Raw genomic sequence first — 13,533 nt, 5'->3', positions numbered from 1 at the left:
CAGGTCTTTTGTTCCCAAATAGTCTTACTGATATGATGACGGTTCACCACTATCCTTCCAGGTTAAGTAATTCCTGGGGCAGTCTTTAACCCAGTTGAAATGGTTTTAATCAGCCTTTTTGTTTTAAAATGTAGCTGGAGGCAGAACTATAATTTGACCTTTCTGAAACAGTGCAACATATTTTCCAAGATCACTATGTGACCCAGGAATTACTTAATGGGTTGTTACAGGAATGAGCTGCTCACTCCTCCAAGTTTCATTACAAGTATTTCAATCTAAAATCTACTGAAAGTAGTCCAGGTACAATAAACAGGTCCCATCAGATGATAGAAAGAAAAATGTGTGCGTTTACATCAAGACAAAGAGATATAACATCAGATGTGTTCACGCTTAGGTTTTTATTTGAAACATGATGCAATCAACAACACAGTGGTTTCTATTATATTTACAAGAAACAGTCAGGAGTCTGAATGAGAGATTAGCAGAATAATACTTGGGAAGGTCCGTCTTAGTTTGGCGTTGTGTCACTCTGTGGTGATGAAATGTGATGAACAATAAGCTGATGGACACAGAAAGAGAGTAAAAGGGAAATACAATTATTAGTGGCACAATTCTCAAAAAAATTCATGGAGGTTACGGTAATCTAATGCGCTGGGTATAAGGTTAATTCGATTTTTTTTTATCTCTTTTACTAAAAGAATCCATTAATTTTCATATTATTGCATTAAAAATAAGGGTGTTGCAGTTTATAACAATAACAAAGACACAATAATACAGAAAGCAATTTTCTCTTATTTAACATTCTTTTCTACTTTATGCGAGTGTCACGTCGTTTTGTATTAAATGTGTTTGTGTATTATGTTGGACATGTCCCTGGATGTGTGTCATCACAGGGCTTCTGTCATGCTTTCTGAAATATTTTGTGTTTGAGTGCATTTTTACCCCTAAAGTTGTCCACATTCAACATTAAATTATAAATTATGAATTGTAGTGAAAAAGGGCCGTAAAAGATGACAACAATAGTAATATCAATAATAAAATAATATCACCGTACCTGGGTGTGTGTGGATTTTAGTGCAAAACGTGCAATGACACTCAAAAAGATGAGAAGCCCTGACACGCACAGAGACGATGTGAACAATATGCCTTCAACAGATATGACCTGTTCCTATAATAAAGAAAAATTCAAAGGTTCTTATACGAGTTGAAAATGTGGAAAGTGCTCATTTAATCAACACACACACACACACACACACACACACACACACACACACACACACACACACACACACACACACACACACACACACACACACACACACACACACACACACACACACACACACACACACACACAATGGAAGTAATAACTTACCAATTGATAAGATTCCCCAAAATCACCACTATACATGTAATAATAGTAGGGAATCCTGACAAAGCAGTGTATCCTGTATCCAAGAGAGACTATGATTCCCAAAATGGACACCACGTACATGGACAGACATATTGTCACCTGTGAAAGATCCGATCAGCATGTTTATGTAGGTTACTGAGAAGGATGTTCAAGAAAGAGTACAGGCTAGTTATTTACATTTAATTATTTATAAAAACTGATTCATAAAAACTCTGTTTACCTACCATCTTCTTGGATGGATGTAACTCTGTGTAGATCGACAGGACTCCACACACAAGAAACTGGAAAGTCAAAAAAATAAATACTTTTGATTATTCATACAAAGTGTATTCTATAACTGTATGTGACTTTATTCAGTTTTGAGCATTTGTCCTGTCCCGTTTATTGGAATCATGGCAGCAGATGAAATCAAAGATGATTTGCATTGCAGACAAGTTGGATTTAATTTATTTGAAGTCACTTATTTTGAAAGGACAGCTGTCTTAAGCCTATACAGTAGAACATTTAGTAGTTAGTAGTTCCTGCAAGGCTGAAGTGATACATACCAGAGCTCCCTGCCAGAAGGGGATGTAGATCCTATTAGAGGTGTATACATTATCAGCAGATAGTTGAAATCCCATCAACAGCTCTGCACAGCCAAACATCAGAATGACAATCTGTGGAAAGCCAGAGGAGGGAAGGCTGAATCTCTCTCCAAATATAGGCATGAACAGTTTATGACAGTGAAATGCAACTATATGTGTCACCCCAAGATTTCTGGGCTCCTTTTGGACAAAGCGGTGCAGAGGTTTTCCAGACAACAGGACTGTGTTGTCTGCCTCCTGATTCCCATCTTTTCCAGCTCTTCCATCTACAGTTATTATTCCAGTGTCCTCCATTCCCAGTGTATTGCGCAACTATGTTCTACTGTGGGCGGAGAGAACAAGAATTCATCAAGGCAGATGCATATTTTCCTCTTAGCTGCAAAGACGTGATTTTGACTCTCAACAGTTCAAAAGGCAGATGATTAAGATGCAGAACAGAAGGACAACAGACAAACTCACCGAGGTCTTCATGGAGGGAAGCAGAGGGGAATATTACGAGAAGTGACTCTTGTGTTGTGAAAACAGGAAGCATAGAAATTTGAAACTTCTCTCTCTTTTTTTATTTTGGGGAGGAGCTGCAGTGGAGGCATCTGCTCAGAAATGCTGCTGATAGTCAGCAAGTGAGACCTCCACGCTGTTGTGTCACAGGTCAGCACAAAAAGAAGAAGAAGAAGGGAAAAAAAGGACTCTTCAAGAGCTAACTACACTTGGCCCGGCCCTCATGAGCCCACGGTTCAGGCTGGTTTGAAGGTCTTCTTCTCCAGACTGCATGTTTCAACCCATGGTTTCAACTCTGTCCAGAGGTATTCAGTGGGATTCAGATCAGGACTGATAAGACGCACAAAAACACAGTCTAAACAATGCATTTTGTTTTATTTCAGTTGTATCAATTAGCCAAAAAGAATTACAACATTACTTAATAAAATGCTGTAAAAAAATTAAAAATGCACTAATTAATATCTATCAAGCCGATTATGCAAGCTAATAAATAGAAAATGGTGTTCACTATAAAAGATTGCTTCCATGGTCTATTATTTGTTTTACTCCACAGCTTGAGGATAGGAGCAGTTACTGAGGTGAGTGGTTCTGTCCAACAGGTCACAGGTTGTAGGCTTGACACATATTCAGAGAGTCTCGCAGCATCAAGTCACGCAAACGCCACAGTGCGTCCACCATGGTGGTGTGGGCTCCCTTGCTCTTCAGCCAGTGAACCGGAAGCCGACTCTCTTGCTCTTTGGTCAGGTGAGCGTCTGGCCTTTGAGCTTTGAGCGTCTGGTCCCACTTGCTGACAGTTGCAGACTCTGTCGTTAAAAAACTTTAATTGAAAAAAATTAACATTATGTTTTTGTGATACATTTCTCTTTGGTTTAATCTGTATACATATGACTTTGTCTTTGTCACCTTCATTTTGTGTCACCAATGTATAAAATACACATTTGCAAGGACATAAAATAATTACTGAAAAATGTCTCTTTTAATATGAGAGCAAATTTTTTTTAACATTTTTCCTTTAACAACCTGTCGGAGTAGTAGTATGATTAAATGTTGAATGATGATATAATACTAATTTATTAAATTTTTATCCTGCTAAATCACTTAGAAATATATTTTGGTCATTTTAAAATACTATGTGGGTTTATACAGACTTGGATTACAGTATTCCATTAGGTGTGTTATGATTTTTTATTTATTTAACATGCGCAAATATAATTTGTACAACTGCATATCCTCAAAGCAGACAAAGTTTCGCGCCCCCCCAGGGGGGGCCCGGACCCCAGGTTGGGGGACACTGCTGTACACCATGTAGCAGATGCAGCAAAGCAGTCCTCATTGGTCGTCCACTTTAGAATAGAATAGAATAAAAAGTCTTTATTGTCATTTGTACAGGTACAACGGAATTGGATGCAATCTTCTTTAAGGAGCATGGTTTAAAAAATATATATATTAAAACAAGTTCTGTAAAAATAAATAATCTCTAAAAGGACACAAACAGGAAAACAACATACTGTATAGTATTCACATTTGGCAGGTATTGCACGGTTCGGTCAGTATTGCACATGGAAAAGGTCAGTTTGAGTATTCAGCAATATTGAGTGTAGTTATGGCTCTGGCATAGAAACTGTTCTTGAGTCTGTTTGTGTGTGATTTCAGTGTCCTGAAACGTCTGCCTGATGGCAACAGTTCAGAGAGTGAGTGTCCGGGTTGAGATGGGTCCTTGATGATTTTCCTGGCTTTCCTGAGACACCTGGTGTTGTACAGCTCCTCCAGGGAGGGGAGAGTGCAGCCGATTAGTTTTTGGGCCGTGGTGACGACCCTCTGGAGTGCCTTCTTATTTGCCACTGAGCAGCCAGAGAACCACACACATATGCAAAATGTGAGGATGCTTTCTATGGAGCAGCGATAAAAGGACACCAGCAGTTGTTGATTTGGATGATGGTTTCTGAGAATTCTCAGAAAGTACAGTCTCTCACTTTGACTCAAATGGTGATGGATGGTGTAATGTGACACTGATGTATCTCGACCTTGGAGTTCACCTTGAATCTGGAATTTGGAAGATGCTCTTGGCTCTAAGGTTATCATTCATACTGTCCGTTTCTCCACTTTGTCCTCATTATTCCTTTTGCCACCACATCCATGGAGGTTGGCTCTAGCCCTATGGACCCCAAAATGTCTAAATAAAATGTCCAACTCTACTTAGAGGAACATCAAGCTGCTGTGAGACGGCCTTATAGCCTTTAACATACTTTCCTGTGATTTTCTTTCTGAACTCCTCTTCTTTGCTTTCTCTGGTCCATGCTCCGCATAGTTACCAAACAACAGGAAACCTTTGTCTTTTTTCAAGTTTGCATAAACTTTATGCTGGTTTTAGTTTTTTTCTTTTTAATCAAGTAATTTTATTTAGCAGTACAACTATCAAGCTGACTCTTTATATGTATATATAACATTTTTGAAAGATGTTTGATGTCAACAATACAAATTTCTATAGTAGTATTTGCATTTGTATCCCTGGAGCTTTCAATGCATCTAACTGTTATAAAAATTATTTTAACTATCTTATTTTAACCAACTGACAAGCCGTAGTGTAGTAGTTTATGAACAAGAATATGTAATCAAATAAAAACAAAGAAATAAAAATCCAATTAATATTTTAAGAACTTCCCACTCAAAGCAACTATACATTTCATAATTTATTCATTTATTGAAAGGTTTTACGGAAACAGATTCTTGATATGTAGATATTATTCTTCTAAAATCTGCCATCATGAAGTCAAACAATGATATTGTATTACATATATCTTACTTCAACTATCTATTTTAAGTATATACTTGAACTAAGTTACTTATATTAGGTATTTATTTAAAAAAAATCTAATTTCATATGCAGAAGTACAGATTTTAAAAAGTATACATGACTGGATGTAAACAGCTTTTCCTACATCCTCACCACTGACCATCCTAAAATGCCACAGATTTAAAAGACATACAAACAAACAAAACTATACATTGTTTCTGTTGCACATTACTGGTAAATCCCTAAATGTCGCTCCAGGAGGTAAGTTGCTCTTCGTCTCATCTCACCTTCACTGTTATATTGAATAGCTTCTAAAATGGCAAAGCCGCCTTGCTTCACAAACTCTTCTGCTACCTGAGGAAAAAAAAAAGAAAAAAGAACAACCTTTAATTTCCAAACTCATGTAAATATGTTACAAATAACGCAGAGCGTCTTCTTACCTGTGGCCTCCTAACAACCATCATGTACAGGATGTCCAGGCTCAGCGTCACCATTTCTTGGTCGGCCATTCTGAGTGTGGCGGAGAGGGCCGGCAGCAGCCCGAGCTCAGCCAACTCCACGCAGAACTCCTGTTTCTTGTGGGCAATGTTTGCCAGAATCCTGATGATCTAAGTGAGAAAGCTCAGTGAGAAGCGAATTTAACACTGAAGAGGTGAAATTCGAATATTTTTTTACAAAATATCAAAGTCTGACTTTAGATCGCACTAACCATCGTATTAATGCCTTGAGAAAAAGGTAGGAGCTGGATCAGCCCCAGGACCAGGTTAGAGGTCAGGAGAGCAGAGCAGAATTCAGCTGAATGAGCTGCAGCAGAGACAGGTGGAAACAAGCGCTCACATGAAATCATACTCAAGTTGGAGTTTAAAAATTATTGTGAAGGTGTGCTTTAAAGAGATATCCAAAGTGCACAATCTTTTCCTGACTTTGACACCTAAAATATAAATCACAAGATGTTGAGAAGCAAAAAGGGGTTCTGTGGCTTACCAATTGGTGGCATTGAGTAGGGGTGGGCAAAAATATCGATATGGCAATATATCGCAATACTTTTCCAGCCGATTCAATATCGATATTAAAAATTTGAATATCGATTTTTTATTTTTTTTATTTTTTAATTAAAAAAAAAAAAAAAAAAAATGTATCCCCGATCTTTTTCCCATTATATCACCCAGTGCTCCTACCTAAGTGACAGTCCTGGGCATTGCCACTCTCTACCAACCCTGGGAGGGCCCTGCACTGAGCTCAGGTTTTATTTCACGTTTTATTTCATTTTATAATTTATTTTTTATATAACACAATTGCCTGTCCTTAAAAAATGAAAAATAATGGACAGAGGTTTATTTATTTATGGATTTATATCTATACTGACTGATCACTGTACCTGTCTTTGGTTTTAGTACCCATCTTTCTTGTGTTTATTATTTGCCACATAATTAAAGCAACCTCATACTAAATTTAATGTTAATTTCATATGATGTAAATAATATGAAAAACATATACAAATAAGTTGTAACTTTAGCTTGTATAGTTATAATAAAACATTGTTTTGACTCAGTTTGTCCCATGAATTGTCACTATAATCTGATGAACGTGCAACTCGGATTTTAAGATCCATCACTATCATCTGATGTACATATTTACAAGTTGGATTTTAAGATGTGTAATGCATTTTTAAATTTTTCGGTGAACTATGTAGAATATAATAATCGGGATATCGCAATGTGTATCGTATCGTGGCTCAAGTATCGTGATGCGTATCGTATCGTGAGGTCCTTCCCAATACCCACCCCTAGCATTGAGACTCATTGATCAAAATAGCAAAACAAACTCTGTGCAATAACTCGGCCAACATAGGTTTTTCCACATCGCATAATCTTGCAAAAAACATTCAGGCAGTAGTTTCAGTGTGCAAAAGTCCCCTCCAGAAATCTCTGTCGGATGCATGTGACCTTTGGCCCTCGAAGAAGCATTTCATGAGAACCCACCTTGATGTTCATCCATCTAGCAACGTGAACTCTTCTTAAGAAGCAGTTACTGAGCTTCTGTGCACTTTACCGTGACTTGTGACTTTTAAGGGAATCAAAACTAGAATGTGGATCTGTTACATCCTCAAACTCAGTCTGTGTCCACGTCAAATTTAGCTCACGTAATGCAATATAACAAGCAAGTTAGTGCATGAGCATGTGGGATCCGAGCTTGCTCAAACACATACACTTTCAACGGCTTGTGTGTCCAAAGACATGGTCAAGATGGCTTCATGAAGTTCAAACACAACATGTGAAAGGGGAAGGATGGGGGATTAAATGATTTTGAACGTTGCACGGTTTTGATGCCAGACGGGCTGGCTGAGTAACTGCTGATCTACAGGGATTTTTATGCAAACAGTGGTTTACAGAGAATGGTCAGAAAAAGAGGAAATATCAAATAAGTTGCAGTTGTCTGGGAAAAAAAAAAAGTCTTGATAATGTCAGATATGAATCGAGGTATGCAGAACACACCTCTGAATGTATTACATGTCAAACCTACAGCAGCAGCAGACGACACCGGCCACTGCTGTCTGCTATGAACAGGACACCCGGGCTGCAATTCACAGTGGCTCACCAAAATGGGACAACAGAAGATTGAAAAAATGTTGCTCGTTCTGATGAGTCTCAAGTTTAGCTGCAACATTCAGATGGGAGGGTAGGAATTAGACCTACCGGTAATTGTATGGGGGGTATTTTTCCTTGGCACACGCTGGGCCTCTTTATGTGAACACTGTTTATACACCACAGCCTAGTCCATCACTTTGTGACCACAGTGTATCCATATTCTGATGGCTACGTCCAGCAGGATAATGTACCATGTCGTAGAGCTCAAATCATCTCAAACTGAATTAGTGACATGATGACTTTCCTGCACTCCAGCGGGCTCCACGGTCACCAGATCTCAGAGCACCTTTAAGATGTGGTGCAATGGGAGATCATGGATGTACACCTCACATACCTGCATCAAGAGTAAGAGGCCATCATGACAATACGCACCAAAATCTGTGGGGAATGTTTTGAACACCATGTTGAATCGATGCCACAAAGACTAAAGACAGTTCTGACGACCAACAGGGGTTCACCCGCTACTAGCAGGATGCCTAACAAAGTGGCAGGTGGGCGCAGGTCAAACCTGTGAGGTTGTTGAGGACCCAAGCTGCCTTTCTGGCCAAGGCCGGCCGCGTGTGCAGGAAGGCATGGACAAGGGAACACAGGGCGTCCACCAGAGGAACATCACCCCCTGGTGTGTTGAGATCTTCAACTGGACAGGAGCACAAGAGGTTTCCAAAACACCTCAGCAGAGGAGAGACGAGCTACAGAAAACGTGTAACATTTTGTCAACATGCCAGTTAGAATAACAACAACTAGTTATTTATTTTATTTGACATTAATAATATAGCAATATGATTACTTTGAATTCAATTCAGCATTTACTGAAGATGTTACAGATCCCTAGAACTGTCAAAGCACACAAAACAAACCTTATTTTTAAAACTCTGATCATTATGTATATATATATATATATATATATATATATATATATATATATATATATATATATATATATATATATATATATACCGTATTTTCTGGACTATAAGCCGCTACTTTTTTCATAGGTTTTGAACCGTGCAGCTTATACAAAGGTTACTATTCTGTGGATTTTTCTTCCACCGCTCGGGGCGCTCTAACCGGAATTAGAATAAAAACTAAGACAAAATAAATAAAAAGAAGAATACGCTACTTCTTCTTTAGCAGATAGAAGTAGAAGCAGATTTGAAACAGATAAATAGATACATAAATACCGGTTATTTTCTCTTGGTTCTGTCCTGTTTTAATCAGCAAAGTTGCTGCCGTGTTAAAAGACACTGTTAGGAAAGATCTATTTAGGTACAAACATGTACATCATTTACAGTTCAAAATCCTTCTGTACATGTAGTAAATATCTAATCTAACAACATGAATATCTGCGGCTAAATATCTTTTTTTTTTTTTTTAAATAGAGCGGATGCGGCTTGTATGCAGGTGCGGCTAATAGTCCAGAAAATACGGTATATATATATATATCAATTTAATATAAGTACAAGAACTGAATTCCCATCTTAGCATAAAAAAGTGAAAAGGGATTCATTTTCATACCAACTCAATTCCTTGGTCCCTGTTCCCTTGAGCCACGCTGCCACCTAGTGACACTAACAGGGACTTGCACTGCAGCAGGGCCCCTCCAGCCAACAGCTCTCTGTGATCCTCAGTGCTGGTAAAGACACACAAGTAATAGCTTACCATGACATGACGTGTCATTTTTACCAGGAAATAATTATGAACAAATAAAAGCAAAAGAGCAAATATAACAAACAACCTCAGTTGATTTCCTTCAATTCTCACCTGCATATGAGCAAGTGCAGACACCATGCACTCTCAATGGCTGGGGCGAGACCAAACTCTGGGTCAGGGCTCAGGACTGATAATAGGTGTGAGGGTAAACTCGAGGCCAGGACCAGCCTGCATGCACAGAGAAAAGTAATACACACCTGACAACAAGCTTTAGTTAGGAGAATGCATTTCAGAAGCGTTACCAGGTTAGTCAGAAGAGACTAAAGAAATGGACCGGTACATTCTCTGCGCATACATACGGGATTACTTTCTCTGCTGCATCGTTGGTCTGGAGAAGCTGACCGAGGGTGAAGAACACTGCTTCCACCACGCCAAGGTTATGTCTCTGATTCTGAACAGACAAACCAAAACAGAGGTATTCAGAAATTAAATGTTTTAATGTATTTTTATTTAGTGCCACAATTACTTAAAGGGGACCTATTATGGAATCTAATACCTATTTTAAACAGGCCTTGAATGTCTTAAAAACAAGCTTTTGGTTGTTTTTGCTAAATAAATTAGAAATTCAGCCTCTGAGGAATGTCTTTAGCATCTCATTCTCTAACCTCATTATCTATGCAGGATTCTGAATGGGCGGGGGGGGTTTGATAATGAGGCTCTGTGCTGAAAAAAATGGCGGAAGCTCCGGCCGGTTACCGTGTCATAACTGCATAGGATGCGAGAGAGCGTCAGCGACAAAATCAATTCCATTGCTTTATTTTCTATTGGACTGTCCTAACTGGCCGCAGCGACGCGGCGCGCCGTTTTGAGCTGAACATTTGTCGGACGCCCTGCTTCTATTTTCTTCCTGTCGCTCGCGTTGAAAGCCGGTTGAAAGCGCTGTAGGAACCAGTCATGATGAGGAACGGCTGATCCAGTTAGTTGAAATGAGAAGTTATCTCTATGATTCCTCCTCATTTCACTACAAAAACCTCAATAAAGTGGCAGCTGCTGGAGGGAGATGGACAGAGAGCGTCCGATGTCACGCAGTCCGACGCGATAGTGGGACGCTCGCATGCAGTTAGGACACGGTGTTTAGTTGTGGGCGTGGTTTGCAATTTGGTTACGTAACGACAGGGAGCAGAATTTGAACGGCTCGTAGATCCACATCAGACTGGATGGCTCATCTGGGCGGCTGTACAGACACTGCAGAATTTGGTTGCTTTCCTCATTCTCTGAGTTGGCAGGCTGAGGGGAGACCACTTTATATATGTTAAAGCAAGAGAAAACGTGTTTTTCATAATAGGTCACCTTTAAACAACTGGCAAACAAAAAACCTTTGAGGATGTTGCACATCATGTTAAGCTGCAGCGCTGGACACCGGTGATTCTTAGCTCACCTCAATACAGCTGGCGAGGGCGGGTATGATTCCCTGAGCCAGGAGTTTGTCTCTCACCACCTCACAGTCGGGGCACATGTTACCTAGTGTGTAGAGACACAGCTCCTGCGCACAAACGAACATACGCACTTTTTTTAGTCAAAAACCATGACCTTAGTAAGAGATCATTGTTAATGAACGCCTGCTGACAGGTATGAGTGAGCACTCACTGTGAACCTGGGGGACTGGCCTGCGAGGTAGGTGAGCAGGTAGGGGGTGGCAGGAAGACAGGCTGCACCCACGCTGGTGTTTGGGGAGTGAGACAGCTCATGAAGACACCTCACAGCGTGAAGACGACACTGGGCATTAGAGCCAGTGAGGAGACCAACCAGCAGATGCACACTGTTCTCCTGCCTTTAAGAAAAGATTCAGACAGAAAAGACTTGTGGGAAACAAAGTTACATGTCATTTCAAGTTATTAATGAACTACGACTATTTCCATACTTGATGAAGGTGAGCTGTGCCGATGGGTCTCGCAGAACTTTACCCAAGGCTCTCAGGTGAGCCTCTTTCTCTGTCACGTCATGCTTCAGTTTGTGCAACAAACTGACCACATCCTGCAGAAATTAGAAATATTAAAATTTACATGAACACCCACAAAAATAGTCCACAAAAACATTTGCCCCCTCACCTGTTCTCCAGGGATCGTATCCATGGTGACATCTGGCTGGTCCTCATCCTCATTGAGAATGAGTCTTTTGCTCACAAGTTGCTTGTCTCTGCGGGCTTGCCTTAGTGCTAAAGCGACAGAAACCGATGTTAGGATGCTTTTTTCCTGCTCGACATCTTCAAAATCCTTAAAGAAATATTCTTAAGATCTAAAAAACATCTAAAACATATTTTTTGCACAATTTTAGCAAATTCAAGGCCTAGAATATGCCAGTGACAATAGGGAAGAAAAATAAAATAAAATGATGAAAAAACTTGGTTTTTGCAACAACTCAGCTGACCTAATTTTTTTGTCCTATAGCATTGCTGAGCATCAGTTTGAGTAGCAATGAAGCATCCCAGGTGTCTACAGCAGGCATCACTTCCTCTCCTGATATTTTTACCCTGATGCCCCCATTCCTCTGAAATGACCTTTGGACCTTTTCCTGCAGCATCAGAATCTGGTCTTTATTAGCAAACTGAAGCGTGTTTTTACCCTACCTAACCTCACTGTTATGTGGGTTTCTTAAGACTACAAACTGTTTAGTCCCAATACCTTAAACCCTTTTCATATTATACGTGTGATTTTCTCCCCCTTTGTATAAAACATTACTAAGCTATTTAATTTATTCACATGCTTAAGTGATGTCATTCATTGTTTTCTTTCTGAACACATTTTCTCGTCGGAAGTCTTTTTATTATGTATATTTTTTTAAAGGCTAAATGCTGGTGTGCGATTAAATATTTGTTTCCTATAAGCCACAACAACTTCCTTTAACTCCATTAACTCCCCTTTTCATAAAACAAGCACTTTTTTGGTTGAATGAAACAAACTTTATCTTTTAAAGAGTGGGCAGTCACTTCCCTTTTTTTTTCCTCGTAGGAAAACTATTTAAAGGCTTTTCAAACTCAATAAATTGAGCTGCTGGCAAATGAAGTATGGAGGTAGATTTGTGTCTTAATTATTCAATAGAAAAAAAGATTGCTTCAATCAAAAAATATATTTTCAATTAAAAAAAAATCACTTCCAATCGAAAAAAATATTTAAAATCCCTTCAAAAATGTTGTTTTGGGTCTCAAATATTTTTTTGCATTCAAACACTTTTTTTCTTTGATTGAAAAAGTTTTTTTTTATTGAAGTGATTTTTTTTCATTGAAAATATTTTTTTCTTTTTGAAGCAACTTCTTTTTTCATTAAATGATAAAGACACAAATTTCCTACCTATATGGCCCAAACACAAAAACACTACTTCAATCTAAAAAGTTGCTTCAAACTAAAAAAACTTCACTTCTATTAAAGAAAAACAGTGTTCAAATGCATTTTGAGTCTCAAATATTTTTTTGCATTCAAACACTTTTTTGGATTGAAGTGAAATTTTTTTATTGAAAAGACACAAATTTACCTCCATAATAAAGAGGAAGTCATTGAGTAACGTGAAATATTAAAAGTAGCAAATACAAAAGAAGTTATACATACTGAAGTCTCTTTTCAACATAATATGCAATTATAAATATATGTTTAGTAGTTTATCATCATACAGTGGTGATGCCAGCTATGTTGTTGCGGTAATAATGAGTTAAAAACACTGAAGAGTTACTCACCTCTCTCATGTTCTCGTCTCTTCTTTCTGAACTCATCCAAACGGCTGATCTCTCCACCAGCTTTATGGGGGACTTTGTTTAACCTCCACATTTGTTGGCCAGTAACTTACTGTCATAGCAAATCAACTCCTACCTCTGTTTCTTTAATCATAACAAATCAGACTGTAAAATGTAAAACCTGCAACCATGGATGTATTATATTAACCGCAACACCTTCT

The 13,533-nt window shown here is 38.7% G+C and overlaps 2 protein-coding genes across 6 annotated transcripts; both read right to left on the bottom strand.

The window, feature by feature from the left end:
- Positions 1 to 383: 383 nt before the first annotated feature.
- LOC133447568 (membrane-spanning 4-domains subfamily A member 4D-like) lies at positions 384 to 2,537 on the bottom strand. Of its 5 annotated transcripts, none has more exons than XM_061726278.1 (7): positions 2,458 to 2,537; positions 2,161 to 2,320; positions 1,960 to 2,070; positions 1,639 to 1,695; positions 1,376 to 1,513; positions 1,055 to 1,168; positions 384 to 559 (listed from the first exon to the last, which is right to left on the bottom strand). In XM_061726278.1, exons 2-7 carry the CDS (start codon positions 2,290 to 2,292, stop codon positions 509 to 511), a joined length of 603 nt encoding a protein of 200 aa, XP_061582262.1. In that variant the 5' UTR covers positions 2,293 to 2,320; positions 2,458 to 2,537; the 3' UTR covers positions 384 to 508. The 5 variants fall into 5 exon arrangements, 3 of the variants coding, with proteins under 3 accessions (XP_061582262.1, XP_061582263.1, XP_061582261.1); XM_061726279.1 differs by having other exon boundaries at positions 2,161 to 2,317; positions 2,458 to 2,528; XR_009782922.1 differs by lacking the exon at positions 2,458 to 2,537 and having other exon boundaries at positions 1,376 to 1,549; positions 2,161 to 2,415.
- Positions 2,538 to 5,355: 2,818 nt separating this feature from the next.
- tmco6 (transmembrane and coiled-coil domains 6) lies at positions 5,356 to 13,533 on the bottom strand. Its single transcript, XM_061726275.1, has 12 exons — positions 13,316 to 13,533; positions 11,697 to 11,803; positions 11,510 to 11,622; positions 11,236 to 11,419; positions 11,027 to 11,131; positions 9,948 to 10,039; positions 9,700 to 9,816; positions 9,454 to 9,568; positions 8,447 to 8,627; positions 6,000 to 6,094; positions 5,731 to 5,898; positions 5,356 to 5,644 (listed from the first exon to the last, which is right to left on the bottom strand). Exons 1-12 carry the CDS (start codon positions 13,404 to 13,406, stop codon positions 5,519 to 5,521), a joined length of 1,494 nt encoding a protein of 497 aa, XP_061582259.1. The 5' UTR covers positions 13,407 to 13,533; the 3' UTR covers positions 5,356 to 5,518.

This window comes from Cololabis saira, chromosome 7 (assembly GCF_033807715.1).
Source record: "Cololabis saira isolate AMF1-May2022 chromosome 7, fColSai1.1, whole genome shotgun sequence".
Classification (NCBI taxonomy): Eukaryota; Metazoa; Chordata; class Actinopteri; order Beloniformes; family Belonidae; genus Cololabis; species Cololabis saira.
Note: the sequence above shows the minus strand (reverse complement) of the source record. Positions and strands in the feature narration are given on the sequence as shown.

Bases quoted from the DNA above. Each gene is read 5' to 3' on its own strand.
- LOC133447568 (XM_061726278.1), bottom strand. From the start codon at position 2,292: ATGGAGGACACTGGAATAATAACTGTAGATGGAAGAGCTGGAAAAGAT. The intron at 2,071-2,160 runs GTGACACATATA...GGCTTTCCACAG, and splicing joins AGGAGCCCAGAAATCTTGGG to ATTGTCATTCTGATGTTTGG. The intron at 1,514-1,638 runs GTAGGTAAACAG...GATCTTTCACAG, and splicing joins TACATCCATCCAAGAAGATG to GTGACAATATGTCTGTCCAT.
- tmco6 (XM_061726275.1), bottom strand. From the start codon at position 13,406: ATGTGGAGGTTAAACAAAGTCCCCCATAAAGCTGGTGGAGAGATCAGC. The intron at 11,804-13,315 runs GTGAGTAACTCT...CTGTCGCTTTAG, and splicing joins GAGACGAGAACATGAGAGAG to CACTAAGGCAAGCCCGCAGA. The intron at 10,040-11,026 runs GTGAGCTAAGAA...TTGTCTGTTCAG, and splicing joins CCCTCGCCAGCTGTATTGAG to AATCAGAGACATAACCTTGG.